This window comes from Anolis sagrei, chromosome 4, assembly GCF_037176765.1.
Source record: "Anolis sagrei isolate rAnoSag1 chromosome 4, rAnoSag1.mat, whole genome shotgun sequence".
In the NCBI taxonomy this organism is placed as follows: domain Eukaryota; kingdom Metazoa; phylum Chordata; class Lepidosauria; order Squamata; family Dactyloidae; genus Anolis; species Anolis sagrei.
This window is the reverse complement of record NC_090024.1, coordinates 138,107,886-138,128,416: the sequence shown is the minus strand read 5'-3', so window position 1 is coordinate 138,128,416 and position 20,531 is coordinate 138,107,886. Positions and strand designations below refer to the sequence as shown.

Below are 20,531 nucleotides of genomic sequence, written 5' to 3'. Positions count from 1 at the left end.
CTTCGACGTTAAACTGGAATATTATATGATTCAGCTAACACTGCAAAAGCGGTCCTTATTTTATGTACAGATACAATGAAAGACTACAAAATCCCTCCCAAATGTTTTGTGAACAGTGTTATAAAGTGTCTAGCTTTGTGGCACACCACTGCTGTATATTGAATGAAGCAGAAAAAAAGGAAAAGAATTCTAACCGAGTTCATAGAACAGTCAGATCACAGATGTCATTATCCAACAACAGACACACTTGATAAGAAATTCATTTCCAACCGGAAAGTTATTGAAAGGGTATGAAATCTGCAAGGCTTCAAATTACCATCTTGAAATTAAGAATGAGTGAACACAAAAAGCAGCCAACATATATTATGTTTCTCTCAATGTTTCCAAAAGGCTAAAGGCTTTATAGAAGATAAGCCAATCATACCCTTACTATAAATGTTTCCCACACAATATCAAGTTATTCTAAAATATTTATGTATTTTTTTAAACATATGATCTATGGCATTTATATGGCAACAGCAGAGAAGGCATGCATGCACATTTTACGTATGTCATTTTGAAAAGCACTTTGGTATCTAAGAAAAAAATCTGGATTAAAAAAATAAATATAGGGAAACTCTGGATCCTGCCCTATACTCCACATATACGACTGTAGCTCAATGCACGTCCCCCCACCCAATAAAAAACATAAGTAAGTAATTTTATATTCATTTTAGAAAGATACTTCAATGTATTCTCATAGGCTTTCATGGGCGGAATCACTGGGTTGTTGTAGGTTTTTTGTGTTGTATGGCCATGTTCCAAAAGCATTCTCTCTTGACATTTAGCCTGCCTCTGTGGCAAGCATCCTCAGAGGTTGTGAGGTTTTCACAAACATCACAACTTCTGAGGATACCTGCCACAGATGCAGGCTAAACGTCAGGGGAGAATGCTTCTAGAACATGGCCATACAACCCGAAAAACCTACAACAACCCAAGGGTACTTCAGTTGACGAATCCTTTGACAGTGAAGCCCCTTTCACATTTTTATAAGAGCACTGGCATCAGAGAAATGACAGGAGAGAAATGGAAACTTTGGATGTTCTAACGCAACAGCACTTCTGCAGGAAACAATGCAATAAAGCAAAGTCAGGAAAAAATATGGTTCTATTCCAGGTGAGCTTACTATGGCTGTGAACTGACAAAGTAAACAGCAACTCTCTAAAAGAAATAATGCCTAGGAACACTTCTATTTCTTTAATTGAGGAAAGTCTGCGCAGTATTACACGCCTTATCCATGGACTCAATATCCATGGTTTCACTTATCCATTCCCCCAAAAATATTCCCCATGGAAATATTTTTGGATGCTATTCTCCAGTGCTATTCCATGTTGTGCTTCCAGTACAGCAGTAGTTCCCAAGCCTGTGATCTGTGAATCACCAATGGTCTGCAAGAACTAGAATATGGTCCACAGCCTCACCATTACTACACTGTTGCAATGAGAGTGAGTGGTCTCACAAAACCCTCTTATAGTGCCGAGGATTATTAAATAGGGTTTTCTGTGGAAAAGCAGACGGCAACTATTGGATGGCATATGTACTGTATCAGAAACTAGAACTGATATGGTCTATCCAATGCAGTTTTCTGAATCAGCATTCCAAATAATCAAACCGAGTATATAGTTGACCAAAAACTGATTCGTAACCCTTTTGGTACTAATGTTGGACCATTGGTCAAAGTGGTCCCTGGTCAAAATAAGTTTGGGGACCACTGCAGTACAGGTATGGTCAAAATGCATAGCTCACTATTAGGTTTCAGGCATCCATGGTGGGATCCTTCATGGATATAGGGGTCATTCTGTATACATCTTCTCTATGACATAACACCTTCGGTTCTTCAGGGGCGAGTCGTGATCCTTTCTGCTAAAAACCATACATAAAAGCTTTGTTCTAACAGATTCAGATCTTCATCTAATGGATTCAGATCTTCCCATTCCTAAAGGACAGGACAAATGAGCTGAAGGGTACTTGGAGTGCATCTAGCTCAACAAGAGAAAGGGAGGGGGCACACAATAGCATCCCCAAAACATGTTACTCAGATTCAGCACAAGCCATGGAATCCCCTCAAAATATATCTTTCAGTTCTTTGTAGGAGACCAAATCCTGTCTAGTGGTTTCTGTTCTTATTTATTTTTATACTGCATTCTGCTCCGTTGTATTACCATTCCTGGGATTGCTATACTGGTTAAACAGAATCTACCAGAAAAACAACACAATAGTATGAGTACAAAATAGTAGCAATATAATAGAAATAATTCAAAAGGGTTCTAAAAAGTCTTTGCTTAATACTGAAATAAAACAAGAGCAGGAGCCAAGTGAGTTTCTCTGGAGAGAGACTCAGAACTGCTGATCTTGTAACAAAAATATATAGTTTGTTCCTAAAACTGGTCTCTGTACTGGGATTTGAGAAGCAGCCAGCATAGCATGAATTTTTAAAAAAGATCTAGGGGGACGCAGAAAAGTACACGCTCTTGTTACATCCCGAATAGACTACTGCAACGCGCTCTACGTGGGGTTGCCCTTGAAGATGGTTCGGAAACTTCAACTGGTCCAGCGAGCGGCAGCCAGGCTGCTCACTGGGGCGACATACAGAGAGCACACCACCCCTCTGCTGTGTCAGCTCCACTGGCTGCCGGTTCAGTTCCGAGCCCAATTCAAGGTGCTGGTCTTGACCTACAAAACCCTGTACGGTTCCGGTCCAGCGTATCTGTCCGAACGTATCTCCCTCTACGTCCCACCACGGAATTTAAGATCATCTGAGGGGGCCCTGCTCTCGACTCCACCGCTTTCCCAAGCAAGGCTGGTGGGGACGAGGAGCAGGGCCTTCTCAGTGGTGGCCCCCCACCTGTGGAACTCACTCCCAGTGAATATCAGGGCATCGACATCACTCCTGTCCTTTAGGAGAAAGGCAAAGACGTGGTTGTGGGACCAGGCCTTCAGGCAATCTGCTAACTAGATAGGACAACCAGGCAATTAGGACCGGCAGGACTGATATATGTGGACTGATAAATGTGGAAGAAAACTCTGAACCATGAGATAGCGAACATTGACTGGCAATAAGGAAGAAGTGGTTTGTATCGGTTTGTATGAAATTTTATTGGTTTTATTGGTTTTAACGGGTTTAGATGCAATGTATTGTTGTTGTTGTTGTTTGCTAATTTGTTATTTTGTTTTATTGCTTATTATTGATGTATGCTATGGGCATCGAATTGTGCCTTGGATGTGTAAGCCGCCCTGAGTCCCCTTCGGGGTGAGAAGGGCGGGGTAAAAGTAAACCAAATAAATAAATAAATAAATAAATAAGTACAGGATAGTTACCTTAATTTCTGAAACTAATGAAAAACAGTAGCTAAAAATGTGGAAGCAAAACATACTGAAAAGTAAATATCAGGATTGCTCCTGTGGAGGGGATTTTTATCTCACTTATTTTTTTTAGACTTGTGTATATTTTTATTTTCAAATCTAACACAATCGCACTTATGTTCTAAATAATTTATTCTGAATCTATAAGATATGTCTTTTACACTTATCACTCTACTCCCCTTCTTTCATCTTGTAATTCAATCCAATTTTACCAAATGTATTATGTAATCAAGTTTTATCATGTTTTAATTTGCTTTAGTTAACTATTACAGGAGTTTTAGCATAGGGTTGTTGTAGGTTTTTTTCGAGCTATATGGCCATGTTCTAGAGGCATTCTCTCCTGACGTTTTGCCTGCATCTATGGCAGGCATCCTCTGAGGTAGTGAGGTAGTTTTAGTATAGTGATTAGTGTCCACTTGTCTGTATATTTTTGTTTTTTGGCTTTATTGTTTTAAAACATTTTTTTATTATTTTATCATAGCTCAATACACTTATTATACATTGCTTATTTTACAACAGATTCATATTATTCAATACAACCTATCATACTTTACCTTTTAGCATCTACTGTTATTTTTCTGCTTATACATATTATCTATCTCTCACCACTGTGCTCCCCCCCCCCCCCCACACACACACCTTCCAAGCCACAATTTTTACATATCATCTGTCCAAAATTTCAGTTTTTCTTGTGGAGGTAACTTTCCTTCTTTCTTTTTTTTAATCCTTTCTCGATAATTTTTCTCCATACATCATCAAAATCACTTTGTTTCCATATACCTCTTTAACTTTTAATATACATGTCAGCTTATCATTTATTACCAATTCTCACTTACACTTTTAAAAGTCCTTTGAGATCTTTAGTAAGCATGTGGATGTGAGTAACCAGGGGACACTTGATAAATTAGCCTAGCACAACAAACCAGAAAGTGTGGCCTGTATTGAAGCTGAAGTGGAGCTACCTGCCAAAGAGCACAAGTAGGATACGATGCCCAGCACATCCTGCTACAATGCCAGTCATACGAAGACACACAGTCTGGGTTGCAGGCAAAAGAACAGAGGTTTATTTACTTTCACATCTGAAAGGATGCCTTGTACAGAGTCTCTGGTAAAAAGGAATCGGACATAATCATGCAATACAGTTCAAGACATTTTATCCCCTTTGACAGCCATTCAAAGCCCCCATGCACTCTCCTGATTGGCTAGAAATGGTTTCAATCCAGATCCCCATTCACTAGGGAATCTTTGTGAAGTCAGGGGTGGACGGAGTCTCCTCTGCGGTGGAAAAATCAAGCATATGTTACTGGTAGATTTTGCACAAGAGTCATCTGGAAGTGATTGCCCAGAATGGAGGTGGGTGGACAAACACATAGTGAATCACTATGTTAAACAGTTCATTATGGGATTATTGATCAAGTGGAGTTTACACAAATGTTGCACCTCAGAACACAACAGGGCTTGTATGTTGACATGATTAGTTTAATGGAAAACGTACAGATTTTATCTGTGTGTTTTTGGAGTCTGCTAGTCACTCATCAATGGACCCTAACCCTACTCGTCCCCCCTTGCCAGCTTCAGCCCATATACAGAACCCATATGGAGGAGTTCAAAAACACTATAACCATGTAAAAAACCAGAGACTATAGTTCTGAGTTACAGAACAAAACTCTTTTTTAAAAGAGTATTTAGAATAGCCTCTCTTCTTCACTCCCCCAAGGGTTTAGTCCAACAAAGATTAACTATAGAGATGTTCAATGTATTGTCGAAGGCTTTCATGGCCGGAATCACTCAGTTCTTGTGGATTTTTTCGGGCTCTATGGCCATGTTCTAGAGGCATTTCTCCTGACGTTTCGCCTGCATCTATGGCAAGCATCCTCAGAGGTCTGCTGGAGCTGGGATAAAGGGGTTTATATATCTGTGGAATGACCAGGGTGAGACAAAAGGCTTTTGTAAGTTGGGCTAGGTGTGAATCTTTTCAACTGACCACCTTGATTAGCATACAATGGGCTGACAGTGCCTGGAGCAAACTCTTCTTGAAAGGTGATTAGATGTCCCTGCCTGTTTTTCTCTCTGCTGTTTTAATTTTAGAATTTTTTAATACTGGTAGCCAGATTTTGTTCATTTTCATGGTTTCTTCCTTTCTGTTGAAATTGTCCACATGTTTGTGGATTTCAATGGCTTCTCTGTGTAGTCTGACATGGTGGTTGTGAGAGTGGTCCAGCATTTTTGTGTTCTCAAATAAAATGCTGTGTCCAGGTTGGTTCATCAGGTGCTCTGCTATGGCTGACTTCTCTGGTTGAAGTAGTCTGCAGTGCCTTTCATGTTCCTGGATTCTTGTTTGGGCGCTGCGTTTGGTGGTCCCTATGTAGACTTGTCCACAGCTGCATGGTATACGGTAGACTCCTGCAGAGGTGAGAGGATCCCTCTTGTCCTTTGCTGAACGTAGCATTTGTTGGATTTTCCTGGTGGGTTTGTAGATTGTTTGTATGTTGTGTTTCCTCATCAGCTTCCCTATGCGATCAGTGGTTCCCTTGATGTATGGCAGGAACACTTTTCCTCTGGGTGGATCTTCATCTTTACTCTTGTGGCTTGTTCTTGGTCTTGCAGCTCTTCTGATGTCTGAGGTGGAGTATCCATTGGCCTGTAGAGCCCAGTTGAGGTGGTTCAGTTCATCTTGGAGGAGGTGGGGTTCACAGATTCTTTTTGCACGGTCTGCCAAGGCCTTAATGGTGCTTCTTTTTTGACTTGGGTGATGGTTGGAGTTTTTATGTAGATATCTATCTGTGTGTGTGGGTTTTCTGTAAACGGTGTGACCCAATTGTTGATCAGGTTTGCGGATGACTAGGACATCTAGAAAAGGCAGTCTTCCTTCCTTTTCTTTTTCCATGGTGAACTGGATGTTAGGGTGGATGCTGTTAAGATGTTCCAGGAACCTGTTGAGTTCTTCATCTCCATGGCTCCAAATGGTGAAAGTGTCATCCACATATCTGAACCATATAGTGGGCTTTTTGGTTGCTGTTTCAAGAGCTTGTTTTTCAAATTGTTCCATGTAGAAGTTAGCTATGACTGCAAGACCAAGAACAAGCCACAAGAGTAAAGATGAAGATCCACCCAGAGGAAAAGTGTTCCTGCCATACATCAAGGGAACCACTGATCGCATAGGGAAGCTGATGAGGAAACACAACATACAAACAATCTACAAACCCACCAGGAAAATCCAACAAATGCTACGTTCAGCAAAGGACAAGAGGGATCCACTCACCTCTGCAGGAGTCTACCGTATACCATGCAGCTGTGGACAAGTCTACATAGGGACCACCAAACGCAGCGCCCAAACAAGAATCCAGGAACATGAAAGGCACTGCAGACTACTTCAACCAGAGAAGTCAGCCATAGCAGAGCACCTGATGAACCAACCTGGACACAGCATTTTATTTGAGAACACAAAAATGCTGGACCACTCTCACAACCACCATGTCAGACTACACAGAGAAGCCATTGAAATCCACAAACATGTGGACAATTTCAACAGAAAGGAAGAAACCATGAAAATGAACAAAATCTGGCTACCAGTATTAAAAAATTCTAAAATTAAAACAGCAGAGAGAAAAACAGGCAGGGACATCTAATCACCTTTCAAGAAGAGTTTGCTCCAGGCACTGTCAGCCCATTGTATGCTAATCAAGGTGGTCAGTTGAAAAGATTCACACCTAGCCCAACTTACAAAAGCCTTTTGTCTCACCCTGGTCATTCCACAGATATATAAACCCCTTTATCCCAGCTCCAGCAGACCTCTGAGGATGCTTGCCATAGATGCAGGCGAAACGTCAGGAGAAATGCCTCTAGAACATGGCCATATAGCCCGAAAAAATCCACAAGAACTGAAAGATTAACTACTTGGCCCCGCTGCCCCCCCCCCCCCCCGAATGTGCAGTTTCTGGACAGTTTACTGGCAAAGTCTTATTGTGGACCATCAGAACAGATCTTTTTTGATATTGTGAAACTTCTGTTAAAATGAAAGAAATATATATAAAATATTCATATTTTTGTTCAAAGACTTGTACTGAGTTTATCTTTTGGGTGGCGGGATCAATATTTCGACAACTTAATGACTGGGCAATAGAAGTGGCTACATTTCTCCATGGTTTATTTGTCATATAACAGAGGGGGTAGGGGAGAACAAAATCAGGTTTCTTTGTCTGGCTGATTGGGATGGAAACAAATTTTATCACACATCAGCTCATTCTCAACAAGCCAGGGTTCCCACAGATCCCTAGCTTGTCATGTTGAATGAATTTGCACACTATATACCAGAATTTTCAAAAGGTTTTTGACAAGGTTCTTCATGAAAGGCCCTTGTAGAAATTTATTTTACAAGACAAGAGGGCACAAAAAGGAGGCTAAGAACAAACTGACAGTTTTCATGATGGAATAATTAAAGAATTGGAGTAACCAAGGGCCTGTACTAGAACCATTGCTTTTTAGTTTGCTTATAGATGAGTTAATGAAGTGGTCAGGTTTCTGGATGACAGCAAATATTTCAGAATTATAAAAAAGAAGAGAAGACTGTACAGCACTCCAAAAAAACTTCTCCAAACTGGGTAGCAATGCATTGAAAAACAAAAACGGTGCAATGAAAGCAAATGCAAAGTAATTACCATGGAGAGGGGAGAAGCTAACTAGGAGTATACATGTGGTAGTTATTAAACTATGTAGGACATGGAGAATGTGCATAATCTCCTTTACACATAACATAATTAAGGTATGGAATTTGCTGCCATAAGACACAGTAATAACTACTAATTTATATTTTATATCCTCTATAAAAATATAGAGAAGAATCCCCAAGTTCAAAGACAGGATGACAGTTGTTGAGCAGCACCCATCTTATTCTTTAAATTATTTTATTGTACTATAACCTTCATCACACATTATACATTATGCAATATTTTTGTTTAATTGCATGATCATATCACCTCACTCTGATTTTTAACTAAACCTAATCCCGTATGTATGAGTGTGTGTGTGTATAAACCTTCCCCCCTTATCCCCGCCTCCTTTAAAATGACTATAATACTAAAAATAAAAATAAGAAACAGTTAGACAGGCTTTCAATGAAGGAAATTAATCTTGTGTGACAGAAAACGCCATAATGTTACTACTCGAGCAGAGTGTAATATAATTTGACATAATGCCACTTAAATGTGACAGTATATTGTAGTTTGGTTTTTTAAATTGCTTATTTTATGATGTTTATATTTATTATGAATGTATTTGGACTGTTGTTGCATGATTTTATGTTGTAAGCCGCTTTTGGTCCCGTGAAGGAGAAAAGCAAGGTATAAATATTTATTATTATTATTATTATTATTATTATTATTATTTGAAGCAGAACAAGATCAGTACGCAGCAAACAAGGTCACTATACTGGCTGTTGTATTGGATCACACATCGAACACTTACCAAGTATCTAGGACTATGTGATGTATCGGTGAATAATGTGTGCAGATCCAAGTAGGGTGACCTTTTGCTGCTGATAGATGGTAATTTTATCAGCGCCGATTGTGTTTAAGTGCAAGCCAAGGTCTTTAGACATGGCACCCAGTGTGCCGATCTCTAGTGGGACCACCTTGACTGGCTTGTGCCAGAGTCTTTGCAGTTCGATCGTTATATCCTCCTATCATGTCAGTTTTTCCAGTTGTTTCTCTTCAATCCTGTTGTCACCTGGGATTGCAATATTGACAATCCGTACTTGGCTTTTTAACATGATCATGAGGTCAAGAATATTGTGATCCAAAACTCTGTCTGTCTGAATTCGGAAGTCCCAGAGTAGTTTGACGTGTTCATTTTTTGTAACTTTTTCCACCTTGTGATCCCACCAGTTATTTGTTGCAGGCAGATGGTATTTGTGGCACAAGTTTCAATGAATCATCTGAGAAACGGTGTTATGCCTCTGTTTGTAGTCTGTCTGTGTGATTTTCTTGCAGCAGCTGAGGATGTGATCTATCGTTTCATCTGCTTCCCTGCAGAATCTACACTTGGGATCTGTCATCCACTTTTCAATTCTGGCTTTGATGGCATTGGTTCTAATGGCCTGTTCTTGGGCTGCCAGAATCAGGGCCTCTGTCTACTTTTTCAAAGTTCCATTTGTGAGCCACAGCCATGTTTTTTCTTTGTCAATTTGACTCTCAATTTTTCCCAGAAACTGTCCATGGAGAGCCTTCTTTTGCAAGTTTCTCTTCTGCTCTGTATTGTATTTTTACGGTATTCACTCTTTGTCTTTTGCACTTGAAGCAGTTTTCTACTATTGACTTCCATCAATGTTGGTTCCTGACTGCCTTTCACATAATCTGCAGTGCATGTTTCTCTTTTTCTACTGTTTGTTGCACTAGAAGAAGCCCTCTGCCACCTGATTTTCTGGGTTGGTAAAGTCGTATTATTAATAAAAGGCCAGCTCTCAGCCTTCTCATTCATTTCATACTACCCTGTGCTGTCAAACTAACTGACATCCTTAAAAGTAAACTTGTATCCTAGCTCAGTTTTTCCTATCTTGTATAGGCAGGAGCTCTTGCTCAGCTCTAAGCTGAAGCATCAGAAATGAAAGGGAGAAACAAAGACCCACTTTCCAACAGTCTCCATCAATCAACTCGCTGTATACTACCTGGCTTCCTGGAAGTATGGGATTTTCCCCTCTTGTTTAAGGAGGACACAGGCAAATCAGCAGGAGATTCCTGAACTTACCTTTGGCCCAGGTGTTAGGCTCAATTTCTAAGGACTTGGGAGTGGTCCAGAGATCTGGCAACCTGGTTCTAATTTGGAACTCATCAGAACATGGACAACAGAACCACATTATCTCTGGCCAGCAGGGAAAACACATGGCAGAAGATATGTCTCTTTACAGCTGTCATCAGTAACAATACTACAAGTCGTAGGAACATCTCAGCAACTGAGAGTCCAAAAGTGGCAGGCTAAATCCCAGAACCTCAATCCATGGCTGATACCGGATAAGGAACTCTCTCCTGGGCACACAGAGGACTGGGTGATGTGAAAGGTGTTGAACAGACTGCGCTCTGGCACAACGAGATGCAGAGATAATCTTAAGAAATGGGGCTACAAAGCGGAGTCCATGATATGCAAGTGTAGAGAACAGCAAACAACAGGTCACTTACTAAAATGTAGTCTGAGCCCTACCACATGCACAATGGAGGATCTCCTTACAGCAACATCAGAGGCACTCAAAGCGGCCAGCTTTTGGTCAAAGAAAATTGAGTATAATGCCAAATTTTTAACTTTGTGGATTTTTTATACATTATAACTGAAGGTAGGTTAAGATAAAGGTTGTCCCCTGACATTAAGTCCAGTCATTTCTGACTCTGGGGGGTGGTGCTCATCTCAATTTCTAAACTGAAGAGCCGGCGTCGTACATAGACACCTCCAAGGTCATGTGGCCGGCATGACTGCATGGGGCTCCGTTACCTTCCCACAGAAGTGGTACCTATTGATCTACTCACATTTGCATGTTTTCAAACTGCTAGGTTGGCAGAAGCTAGGGCTGACAGTGGAAGCTCACACCGCTCCCCGGAACTGAACCCGCGGCCTTTTGGTCCACAAGCTCAGCAGCTCAGCACTTTAACCCACTGTACCACCGGGGGCTCCATAACTGAAGGACACACCACAAAATATGCTTAATCTAGAATCCTCCTCACCAAAACCAGCAGGAAGTCAACTTTTGATTTTGCTTCTGAAGATTTTTAGAAGATTCGGGGACAGATCTCTCTAGATGAAAACTGTGGAGAAGAAACCTAGGAGCCTAAGAAAAGATTCCCGAGGTAGGGCCATGCAAAGCTGAGGACAAATTGCCTGGGACCAGGGAACAGAAGATGGGACTACCAGTCACTAAATTCGGGGATGGACACAGGGCACATACTTTGCATGCAGAAGGACTGGGGGTGAGTCCTTGGCATCTCCATGGGAAGTAAAAGGAAACCCTGCCTGAAACCCAGAAGAGAAGTTCTCAATCAGAGTCAAGAATATTGAGTTAAAGGAACCAATGTTTTAAATCAACGTAAGGCAGATTTCTATGTTTCACCTTGGTTACAACCTATCATTAAAGCCATATTTCAATACAGATTTAAATTGAGGTCATCTTCCTGGTAAAAACTAATTTCATTTTGCAGTTGGTTTTTAATTAAGTACGTGGTGTTAGCGATAACTTTAACAATTTCACCAGGATTTTGACCTCTTTTTTTTTTACTCTGTGGCTTTTTCAATTTGCTTATTGCCATAGCATTTAATTGCAGCTTGCTAAATCAACAGAAGCTTAACAAAATGCTTAGATTTTGTTTCCTTTGGAGCTCTCTATTTCCAACATTGGTTTATCACCATGGCATCATCTTGAATAGGGCTAACATCAATTCCGCATCTACTGAGTGCTTGTGTAATCTGTTCGCTTTAAAGTTTGGAGGAAAAATAATTTAAGTAATTTAAACCCTCATTTTTGAAATTTAAAAATGAGAGAATTGGGTGCTTTTTCTGAGGAACACAAGGGCCAGGAGCCAATTTCTTCTCAGACTCCAACACATCTTTCTCAGTGTGCTAAAATAGCTTCATTTTTCTTCAGAGTCTCTCTCAAAATGGTGAGGTAACACCATATCAACTGCAATTGCCACTTTGAGAGGAGCAAAAATAGGAATATTTGGTGGGTATAAGTAGGATTTTCTGAATGATTTTTTCAGGTTTTAAAAAAATCACCAAAAAAACCATGCCAACTTTTTTTTTAAATGGCAGGTTCAATTTTGGAGGGCTGACAGAGAGCTTCAGAGCCTACAAAAGTGGAGTCAAGGGTCCACATACAGTCCACAGGCCACCTTTTACCCACTCCTGTCCTAAGGGCGAAGAAAACTTTCCAAATCACTAGATATCATATAATATCATCTTGATACAAATCAATTAATATTGAATGACTCCCACAGTAGGAAGGCAGTGAATCTAAGGCTGAATTTGGAACTGCATTACATAGTCAGTGTAGAACCATACAATGCAGTTCAATGCTATTAAACTTTATCATATGGGTCTAAACACTGACCATACAATTTAGTTCCAAAACACATTATATGGCAGTTTATGTCCAGCCTGTTATACATTTTAATCAAGAATTTAAGGGAGCCATCTTAAATATATCTTGGGAATAGCACCTTGGAGAGCTCTATCCAAAATCCACCTAAAACCTGAAGGGGGTTCACGGTCCAATGAACTTGCCACCACTTGACACAAAAAGACTCCCTTCAGCAGAGTTTTGATACCTGTGTATAGAATATTCTAATGCCACTTTTGCTATTTGTTGTTCATTCGTTCAGTCCTTTCCGACTCTTCGTGACCTCATGGACCAGCCCACGCCAGAGCTCCCTGTCAGCCATCACCACCCCCAGCTCCTTCAAGGTCAATCCAGTCACTTCAAGGATCCCATCCATTCATCTTGCCCTTGGTCGGCCCCTCTTCCTTTTTCCTTCCATTTTCCCCAGCATCATTGTCTTCTCTAAGCTTTTCTTTCTTCTCCTGATGTGGACAAAGTACTTCATTTTTGCCTCTACTATCATTCCCTCCGATGAGCAGTCGGGCTTTATTTCCTGGGGTATGGACTGGTTGGGTCTTCTCATGGTCCAAGGTACTCTCAGCACTTTCCTCCAACACCACAGTTCAAAAGCGTCTATCTTCCTTCACTCAGCCTTCCTTATGGTCCAGCTCTCACATCTGTAGGTGACTATGGGGAATACCATTGCTTTAATGATGTGGATCTTCGTTGCCATGTATGTCTCTACTCTTCACTATTTTATCTAGATTGGACATTGCTCTCCTCCCAAGAAGTAAGCGTCCCCTGATTTCCTGGCTGCAGTCTGTGTCTGCAGTAATCTTTGCACCTAGAAATACAAAGTCTGTCACTTCCTCCACATTTTCTCCCTCTATTTCCCAGTTGTCAATCATTCTTGTTGCCATAATCTTGATTTTTTATGTTTAGCTGCAACCCAGCTTTTGCGTTTTCTTCTTTCACCTTGATTAAAAGGCTATTTTTGCTATTTCCAGTATCATTTCAAAGACCTTTGTACATTTTTCAATTTTAAAGACAAAACAGCCACTACAAAAATATTTCCCATTGTCCAGCCATGCAGGTTTAATTACAGAGCGAGGACACATGGTGCAAACACTTTCAAATCTTGGCTCAGCCTTGTTAGTGGTGCACTGTCTACATGCGTGTAACGGACTAAAAAAGGGTCCCACATCCCCAATGCTTTGCTCAGATAAAATAGAGGCAATGTTGATTTAGAAAATAATGGTGTGAAAATTAGGTTTCTGTGGGTTTTTTCTGGCTAAAGGGCCATGTTGTAGAGGCATTTCTCCTGACGTTTCGCCTGCATCTATGGCAAGCATCCTCAGAGGTGGTGAGGATGCTTGCCACTATCTCTGAGGATGCTTGCCATAGATGCAGGCGAAACGTCAGGAGAAATGCCTCTAGAACATGGCCCTATAGCCCGAAAAAACCCACAAGAACCTAGTGATTCCAGCCATGAAAGCCTTCGACAATACATATGGTGTGAAAATTATTTGTCTACGACAGTATATTTTTCAGCAAATAGAAAAGCGGAATCTACAGTCTTTCAGATTATTTTGAACTCCAGTTTCTATAAATTCCCACCAACAAGGCCAAGGGTCCATAGTCTGGGGATGTGGTTTGATCCATCCTTCCATGTTGCTAATTTGATTAAAAAATCCTTTCACTAGGTGCAACTTGTAAATTGACAACTGCAGCCCCTCATGCGCATAGGTTGTCTTGTCTCAGTTACCCATGTTCTGATAACATCTCTTCTAAATTATTAAAAGCTTCCATACTGCTGCCACGGTCACATGCAAAGGTTTTACAAAGGAGCACCACCTGAAATAGTTTTACATCTTAGGATGGGAGCACGCAGGCTCTGTTGTAAAACTATAGAGGAACCAGAGCATGGCGCTGAAAACTACCCCATCTGATGAGGCTGAAAGTCTTTGTTGGCCCCTCTATGCTCTCCAGTGTGATTCCATAGCAAGATTCCAGTCCAAGTACAGTCAAAATATTGGGTCCGCTATTATCTGTGGTTTCAGAGAGCCATAGGGAGTGTGTGTGAGTTGGAACATATTTCCCCATGGATACAAAGATCATACTATACTGAGAAGAGCTAAATATCTTTTTCCAGTAACATCACATTCACCACATTGAACTTTCATCACTATGTACATCAATTTAAAAACTACAAATCCTGCCAAGAAACTTTCAATTTATAGATGCCATAAATTTTTTAATGTATTATTAAAACTTCCCATAAAAACTGTTGAAACAAGTTCAAAAGTATTGCAATTTGGTGTGGTATCTTTAGTCAGAATAATAATCTGTACCATTTTGTGGCTATTCTGGATCAGAGGAAGACCTCTAAACTGTTTTCTTGCCTTTTTTTAAAGGAATGAGAACAGAAAAACAGCTTCAATAGAGTTTTAAAACAGAATGGTTTTCTTAAACAATCCCTGGATAATATGAATGGTATCCTGAAATCAGAGCCTCTGGTGATGCTACAGGTTAAACCGCTGAGCAGCTGAATTTGCTGACCAAAAAGGTCAGAGGTTCGAATCCAGGGGAGCAGGGTGAGCTCCTGTTGTTAGCCCCAGCTTCTGCCAATTTAGCAATTTGAAAACATGCAAATGTGAGTAGATCAATAGGTTCCAGTCCGGTGGGAAGGTAATGGCACTCCATGCAGTCATGCAGGCAACATGACCTTGGAGGTGTCTACAGACAACGCCGGCTCTTCAGCTTAAAAATGATGATGAGCACCACCCCCCAGAGTCAGACACGATGAGACTTAATGTCAAGAGGAAACCTTTACCTTTTATCCTGAAATCAAGATTCAATGCATGCGTCAACAAGCCAAAATGTTTCTAAGAGAGGGCACAAACAGTCTGAATGGGATTACACTTCTCCTGAAAGACTGTGTTCTCAGCTTGGGGTGCCTCTGGGTACAAATGACAGCCCATATCTTCATATATATGATGATCAGGAGTACATATTATCAGCTTCAGCTGATACACCAACTGTGCCCCCTTTCAAGAGCTAGATGATCTAAAGATGGTAGCAGATGCACTGGCAACTTCAAAGTTGGGCATAGGGGTACCTTTGTACCATGTTTGAAAACTTCAATTAGTGCAAAACATGGCAGCCAGAATGCGTCCTGGTATGTCTAGGAGTGAACCTTTTACTAATTAGTTTCTAGGCAAGATACACAGTGTTGGTTTTGTAGGATCTTTAAAGTCCTGCATGCTTTGGGTCCAGGTTACCTAGAAGATTGCCTTCTCCATATAACGTGTCCTGGACACTCAAGTCTTCTACAGAATATTCACTTAAGTTAGCCAGAATTAAGATGACAGCTGTTAATCAGAGGACCTTTTCATCAGCCACCCCCACATTGTGGAATAGATATGCTGTCTGCATTGAAAACATCATTAAAGATCATTCTCTTCAGCAAGTCTACCCAGATGGGTTTTAAATTATGAATTGGTTGTTTTTAATATGTATGCTTTTAAAACTGATATTATGCCCTTTTAACTGCATTTTAATGTATTTTTAATTAGTGTTCGTATTTTTAACTGTGTCATGTATCTATTTGTTGCTGTATTTACTTGCACAAGAAGAGGCAGGTAAAATAAATATAAAAGGTAAAGGTTACCCTTGATATTAAGTCTAGTCATGTCCGACTCTGGGGGGTGGTGCTCATCTCAATTTCTAACCAAAGAGCCGGCATTGTCTATAGACACCTCCAAAGTCAGCACGACTGCATGGAGCACCATTACCTTCCCGCAAAAGCAGTACCTATTGATCTACTCACATTTGCATTTTTTTCAAACTGCTAGATTGGCAAAAGCTGGGGCTAACAACAGGAGCTCACCCCATCTGTGGATTCAAACTGCTGACCTTCTGATCAGCAAGGTGTGCAGCTTAGAGGTTTAACCTTCTGTGCCAACACGGTCCCTTAAAAAATAAATATATTAATCAGCAAATCTCATGATTTCTACTACTCCACTGTACAGTCTTGGGAAAACTGCATATTTTGCCCTGATGCATTAAAACCTGTTTAAGTTTTTCTTCACTCAATATTTAGAAGCACAACCCATAGCATCTTCTGTGAAAACAGACCATAGACTGGCTGATCCTTTACAATCTGGCAATTCAGAAGTTCAAAAAGAACCACAAAACAATCCCAATTTCTTCATATTCAAGCAAGGTACATACATTTATATCAAGAAACATACCTCCACAATGAACTCTCCAATACTTTGCCCATATCAGAGTGGTAATACTTGGTGAGGATCAGAATAACCTAAAGAAAACAAATGAAAAAGAAAACTCAGATATAGATGCCAGACAACCAAAATAATGTACAGCATCATAAAAAAGCACTATTCAAGAGAATAAATTCTTTCATAGCATAATTAAATTGCTTTTATGTCGGGAAAGGATTTATCAGGTGCAATAAGATATGAATACACTTTATATATAAAGCTTTAGATCAGGTGAACTGTATTAGATATTTAGATTATTACAAACAATACAAATTATTTTATTTCATCGATTTCAAGGTTGCATCAAAATTCAACATCCTTAATTAGTGTTAATAACATTGATTCCAAATGAATATCATTAACAAAAAGGAGGGTGTCCACTATTTCCTTTTCTGTTTGTTATAACAGCACAATCTCTAACACATATGTAACAAACATCCAAGGAATTAATGTTCAATGCACACTGTATTATATTTACAAACACAGAAAAAGCCATTTCTGTTTTAAAATTGCTATTAAAATATTTCCTCAAGATGCTCAGAATTATAAATCAGTTCAAAAAGGCAACTGTCTGTTTACTAATAAAAATATAGATACAATCCTATGACCACCAGGTTTCACATTTTTGAGACTAATATGAGGCACGTCTCTCAATCAATTTATTATTAGAAATTATAATTTTTAAGAAATTACTTCATTGGAAAATTAAAATTTGGTCCCTTCTTAAAAGAGCACTTACAAAGACTTATACAAATATTTGTTATTCATTTTTTTAAAAATTTCAAACAATCCCAACAGTATCTATCATATTTATAGAGGGGGACAAAGAGATAATTTTATAATAAAAACTTTTGAAACAGCTAAAATAACAAAATGGAAGGAAGAGATCTGGCAATACCGCATTATTATTATTATTATTATTATTATTATTATTATTATTGTGCTTTCCAAGTCACCCTTGCATCCACAATTTACAAAGTATATTAAAGATCAAAATAATGCTAACTGAACAATAAAATAACCTCTTCTTGGGAGAATTATTGAAAATATAGTATAAGAGTATAAGGCAGCGTTTCTCAACCTGGGACAGGACCCCTGGAGGTTTACGAGAGGGTTTTAGAGGAGTCACCAAAGACCATCAGAAAGCATATATTTCTGATGGTCTTTGGCAGAGAAGGCTGAAGATCTCTCTGCTTGTCCTTCTCTTCCTTTTTGGAAACAGTTGGCAAATCCTCCCTCCAAAAGCCTTCCTCCACCGTGACTGGCCAGCCTCACAGCCAAGGAGAGGGCTGTTTCTGAAACTCCAAGCAGGGAGAGGAGAGCAGGCGTGCTCTGCGTATGGCAGAGTCATGCACATGTGTGGGTGAGAGAGAGCGTGCAAGGCTGGAGGGAGGCTTGCGCCAGCGAGTCCCTTCAAGGCATGTGGGTTTTGTGTGGGAAGTCTGGCCCAATTCTATCGTTGGTGGGGTTCAGAATGCTCTTTGATTGTAGGTGAATTATAAGTCCCACAACTACAATTCCCAAATGACAAAACCACTCCCCCTCAACTCCATCAGTATTCAAATTTGGTCATATCTGATATTTGTGCCAAATTTGGTCCAATGAATACATCCTGTATATTGGATATTTACATTACGATTCATAACAGTAGCAAAATTACAGTTATGAAGTAGCAATGAAAATAATGTTATGGTTGGAGGTTACCACAACATGTATTAAGGGGTTACAGCATTAGGAAGATTGAGAAAACTGGTATGAGGTATTAGCTTCCTCGCCTCTCCACTGAGATTAATGCCACAAATTAATAGTTCTGAAAACCTCAGCTATTTAAAACAATGGTCTTCAATGAGTTTATTACAAGCAAGAGGAATGAAAAGCTCCAGCAAATACATCATAATAGAGCAAATAGATGATAAATTACAAAATATAAATATCAATTGATTACAGAGTATATTTTGGCTTTAGGTAAAAGAATTATACAAGATGCAGATAATGTGAAGTTCTTAACATTCTTTGAACATATATAACTAGCAGTCCCCTGCCACGTGCTGCTGTGGTCCAGTCTCATGAGCTGGAGAATAAAGTAATGAGAAAGTGTTGGTTTCTAATATATGTTACGTCTTGATGTTTGCAGGTTAAAAGTATTTCTTGTTGTTTATTTGACAGTGTTGATGTAGAGATTGCCTGGTTTGCCTACTTTGGAACATGCAACATATAATTGTCCTTCTTTAGGGGTCCCTTTCAAATCTATACTATATCTGTCATATACATATGTGTGTGTGAGTCATATATATCAATCTGTATCTATGGCTGGATGGCTCTTTGTCAGGAGGGCTTTGGTTACGTTTTCTTGCCCTGGTGAAGGGAGTTGGACTGGATGGCCTTAAGTATTTTCTGTTGGTCATGGGGTTCTGTGTGGGAAGTTTGCCCCGATTCTGTCGTTGGTGGGGTTCAGAATGCTCCTTGATTGTAGATGAATTACAAATCCCAGTAACTACAACTCCAAAATGTCAAGGTCTATTTTCCCCAAACTCCATCTGTGTTTATATTTCGGCATATGGAGTATTCGTGCCAAGTTTGGTCCAGATCCATCATTGTTTGAGTCCACAGTGCTCTCTAGATGTAGGTGAACTATAACTCCAAAACTCAAGGTCAATGCCCACCAAACCTTTCTAGTGTGTTCTTTTGGTCAGGGGAGTCCTGTGTGCTAAGTTTGGTTCAACTGGAGTTCAGAATGCTCTTTGATTATAGGTGAACTATAAATCCCAGCAACTACAACTCCCAAACGACAACATCATAATTTTTGAATGATGGTCACTCCTGGTGTTGTGAGACGTTTTGTTGCCAAATTTGGCATATAGATATAGATGAAGAGAAATATCACATGAATTTAGTAACAAAATCATATGAATTGTTTGTAACAGAAATATTCGGCAAACTAACAAATAATCATCGGAACAAATCAAACCAATACCATAAAAATAGGTTTTTATATATTTTTGTATATGCACCTAGAGAAGTAATTAGGAAAATCTAATAATGCTTGGAAAATGTAAATATGGAATGTTAAGAGATTAAAATTTGGGAAATTATAGTCATGGAAACATCTTTCATCTCTAGGGGGAAATCATGGGTGCAGAAAGGGTAGAACCTGATTTCATGCCTAGCCCTGCAGGCAGTTGGGTTGGTGTCCCGCCACCAAAGTGGTTCAGGTCACTCTTGTTTGGCTTCAATCCATCTTGGAACTGGCCTTATTCATGCCGATTCTGAGCTGCATAATGTGCCCTGAGTCTAATCCATTAATAAAATAGTTTTGGAAGACTTAAGCCTTCCACAACATATTGTACAAAAAGCATTCTACAAAACCTCTTACCAATAAAATGCAGGTATTTTTGGAAAAATAATTGGCCTTATTGTCTGAATGCTACCATGTAAGTTGTGTTTAAGAAAAAATAATTATTTAAAAATGAACATGATGATTTATTGATAAATGTACATCTTATTTGGCAAAATGGATTCTAGAGTTTAGCATTATAGTATACAGGGGAGGAAATTCCACCTGAACATGAGGAAGAACTTCCTAACTGTGAGAGCTGTTCATCAGTGGAACTCTCTGCCCCGGAGTGTGGTGAAGGCTCCTTTTTTAAGAGACTTTTAGACAGAAGCTGGATGGCCATCTGTCAGGGGTGCTTTGAATGTGACTTTCCTGCTTCATAGCAGAGGGTTGGACTGGATGGCCCACAAGGTCTCTTCCAGCTCTATGATTCTATTAT

At 39.7% G+C, this 20,531-nt stretch overlaps 1 protein-coding gene across 2 annotated transcripts in view; it reads right to left on the bottom strand.

Annotated features, from left to right (window-relative positions):
• SORCS2 (sortilin related VPS10 domain containing receptor 2) overlaps positions 1 to 20,531 on the bottom strand; it is a 215,843-nt gene that overhangs the window by 155,205 nt on the left and 40,107 nt on the right. For both annotated transcript variants that reach the window (XM_060774105.2, XM_067467754.1), the window contains exon 2: positions 16,729 to 16,796. In XM_060774105.2, the coding sequence (XP_060630088.2) occupies positions 16,729 to 16,796 (68 nt within the window). The remainder of the gene's footprint in view (positions 1 to 16,728; positions 16,797 to 20,531) is intronic.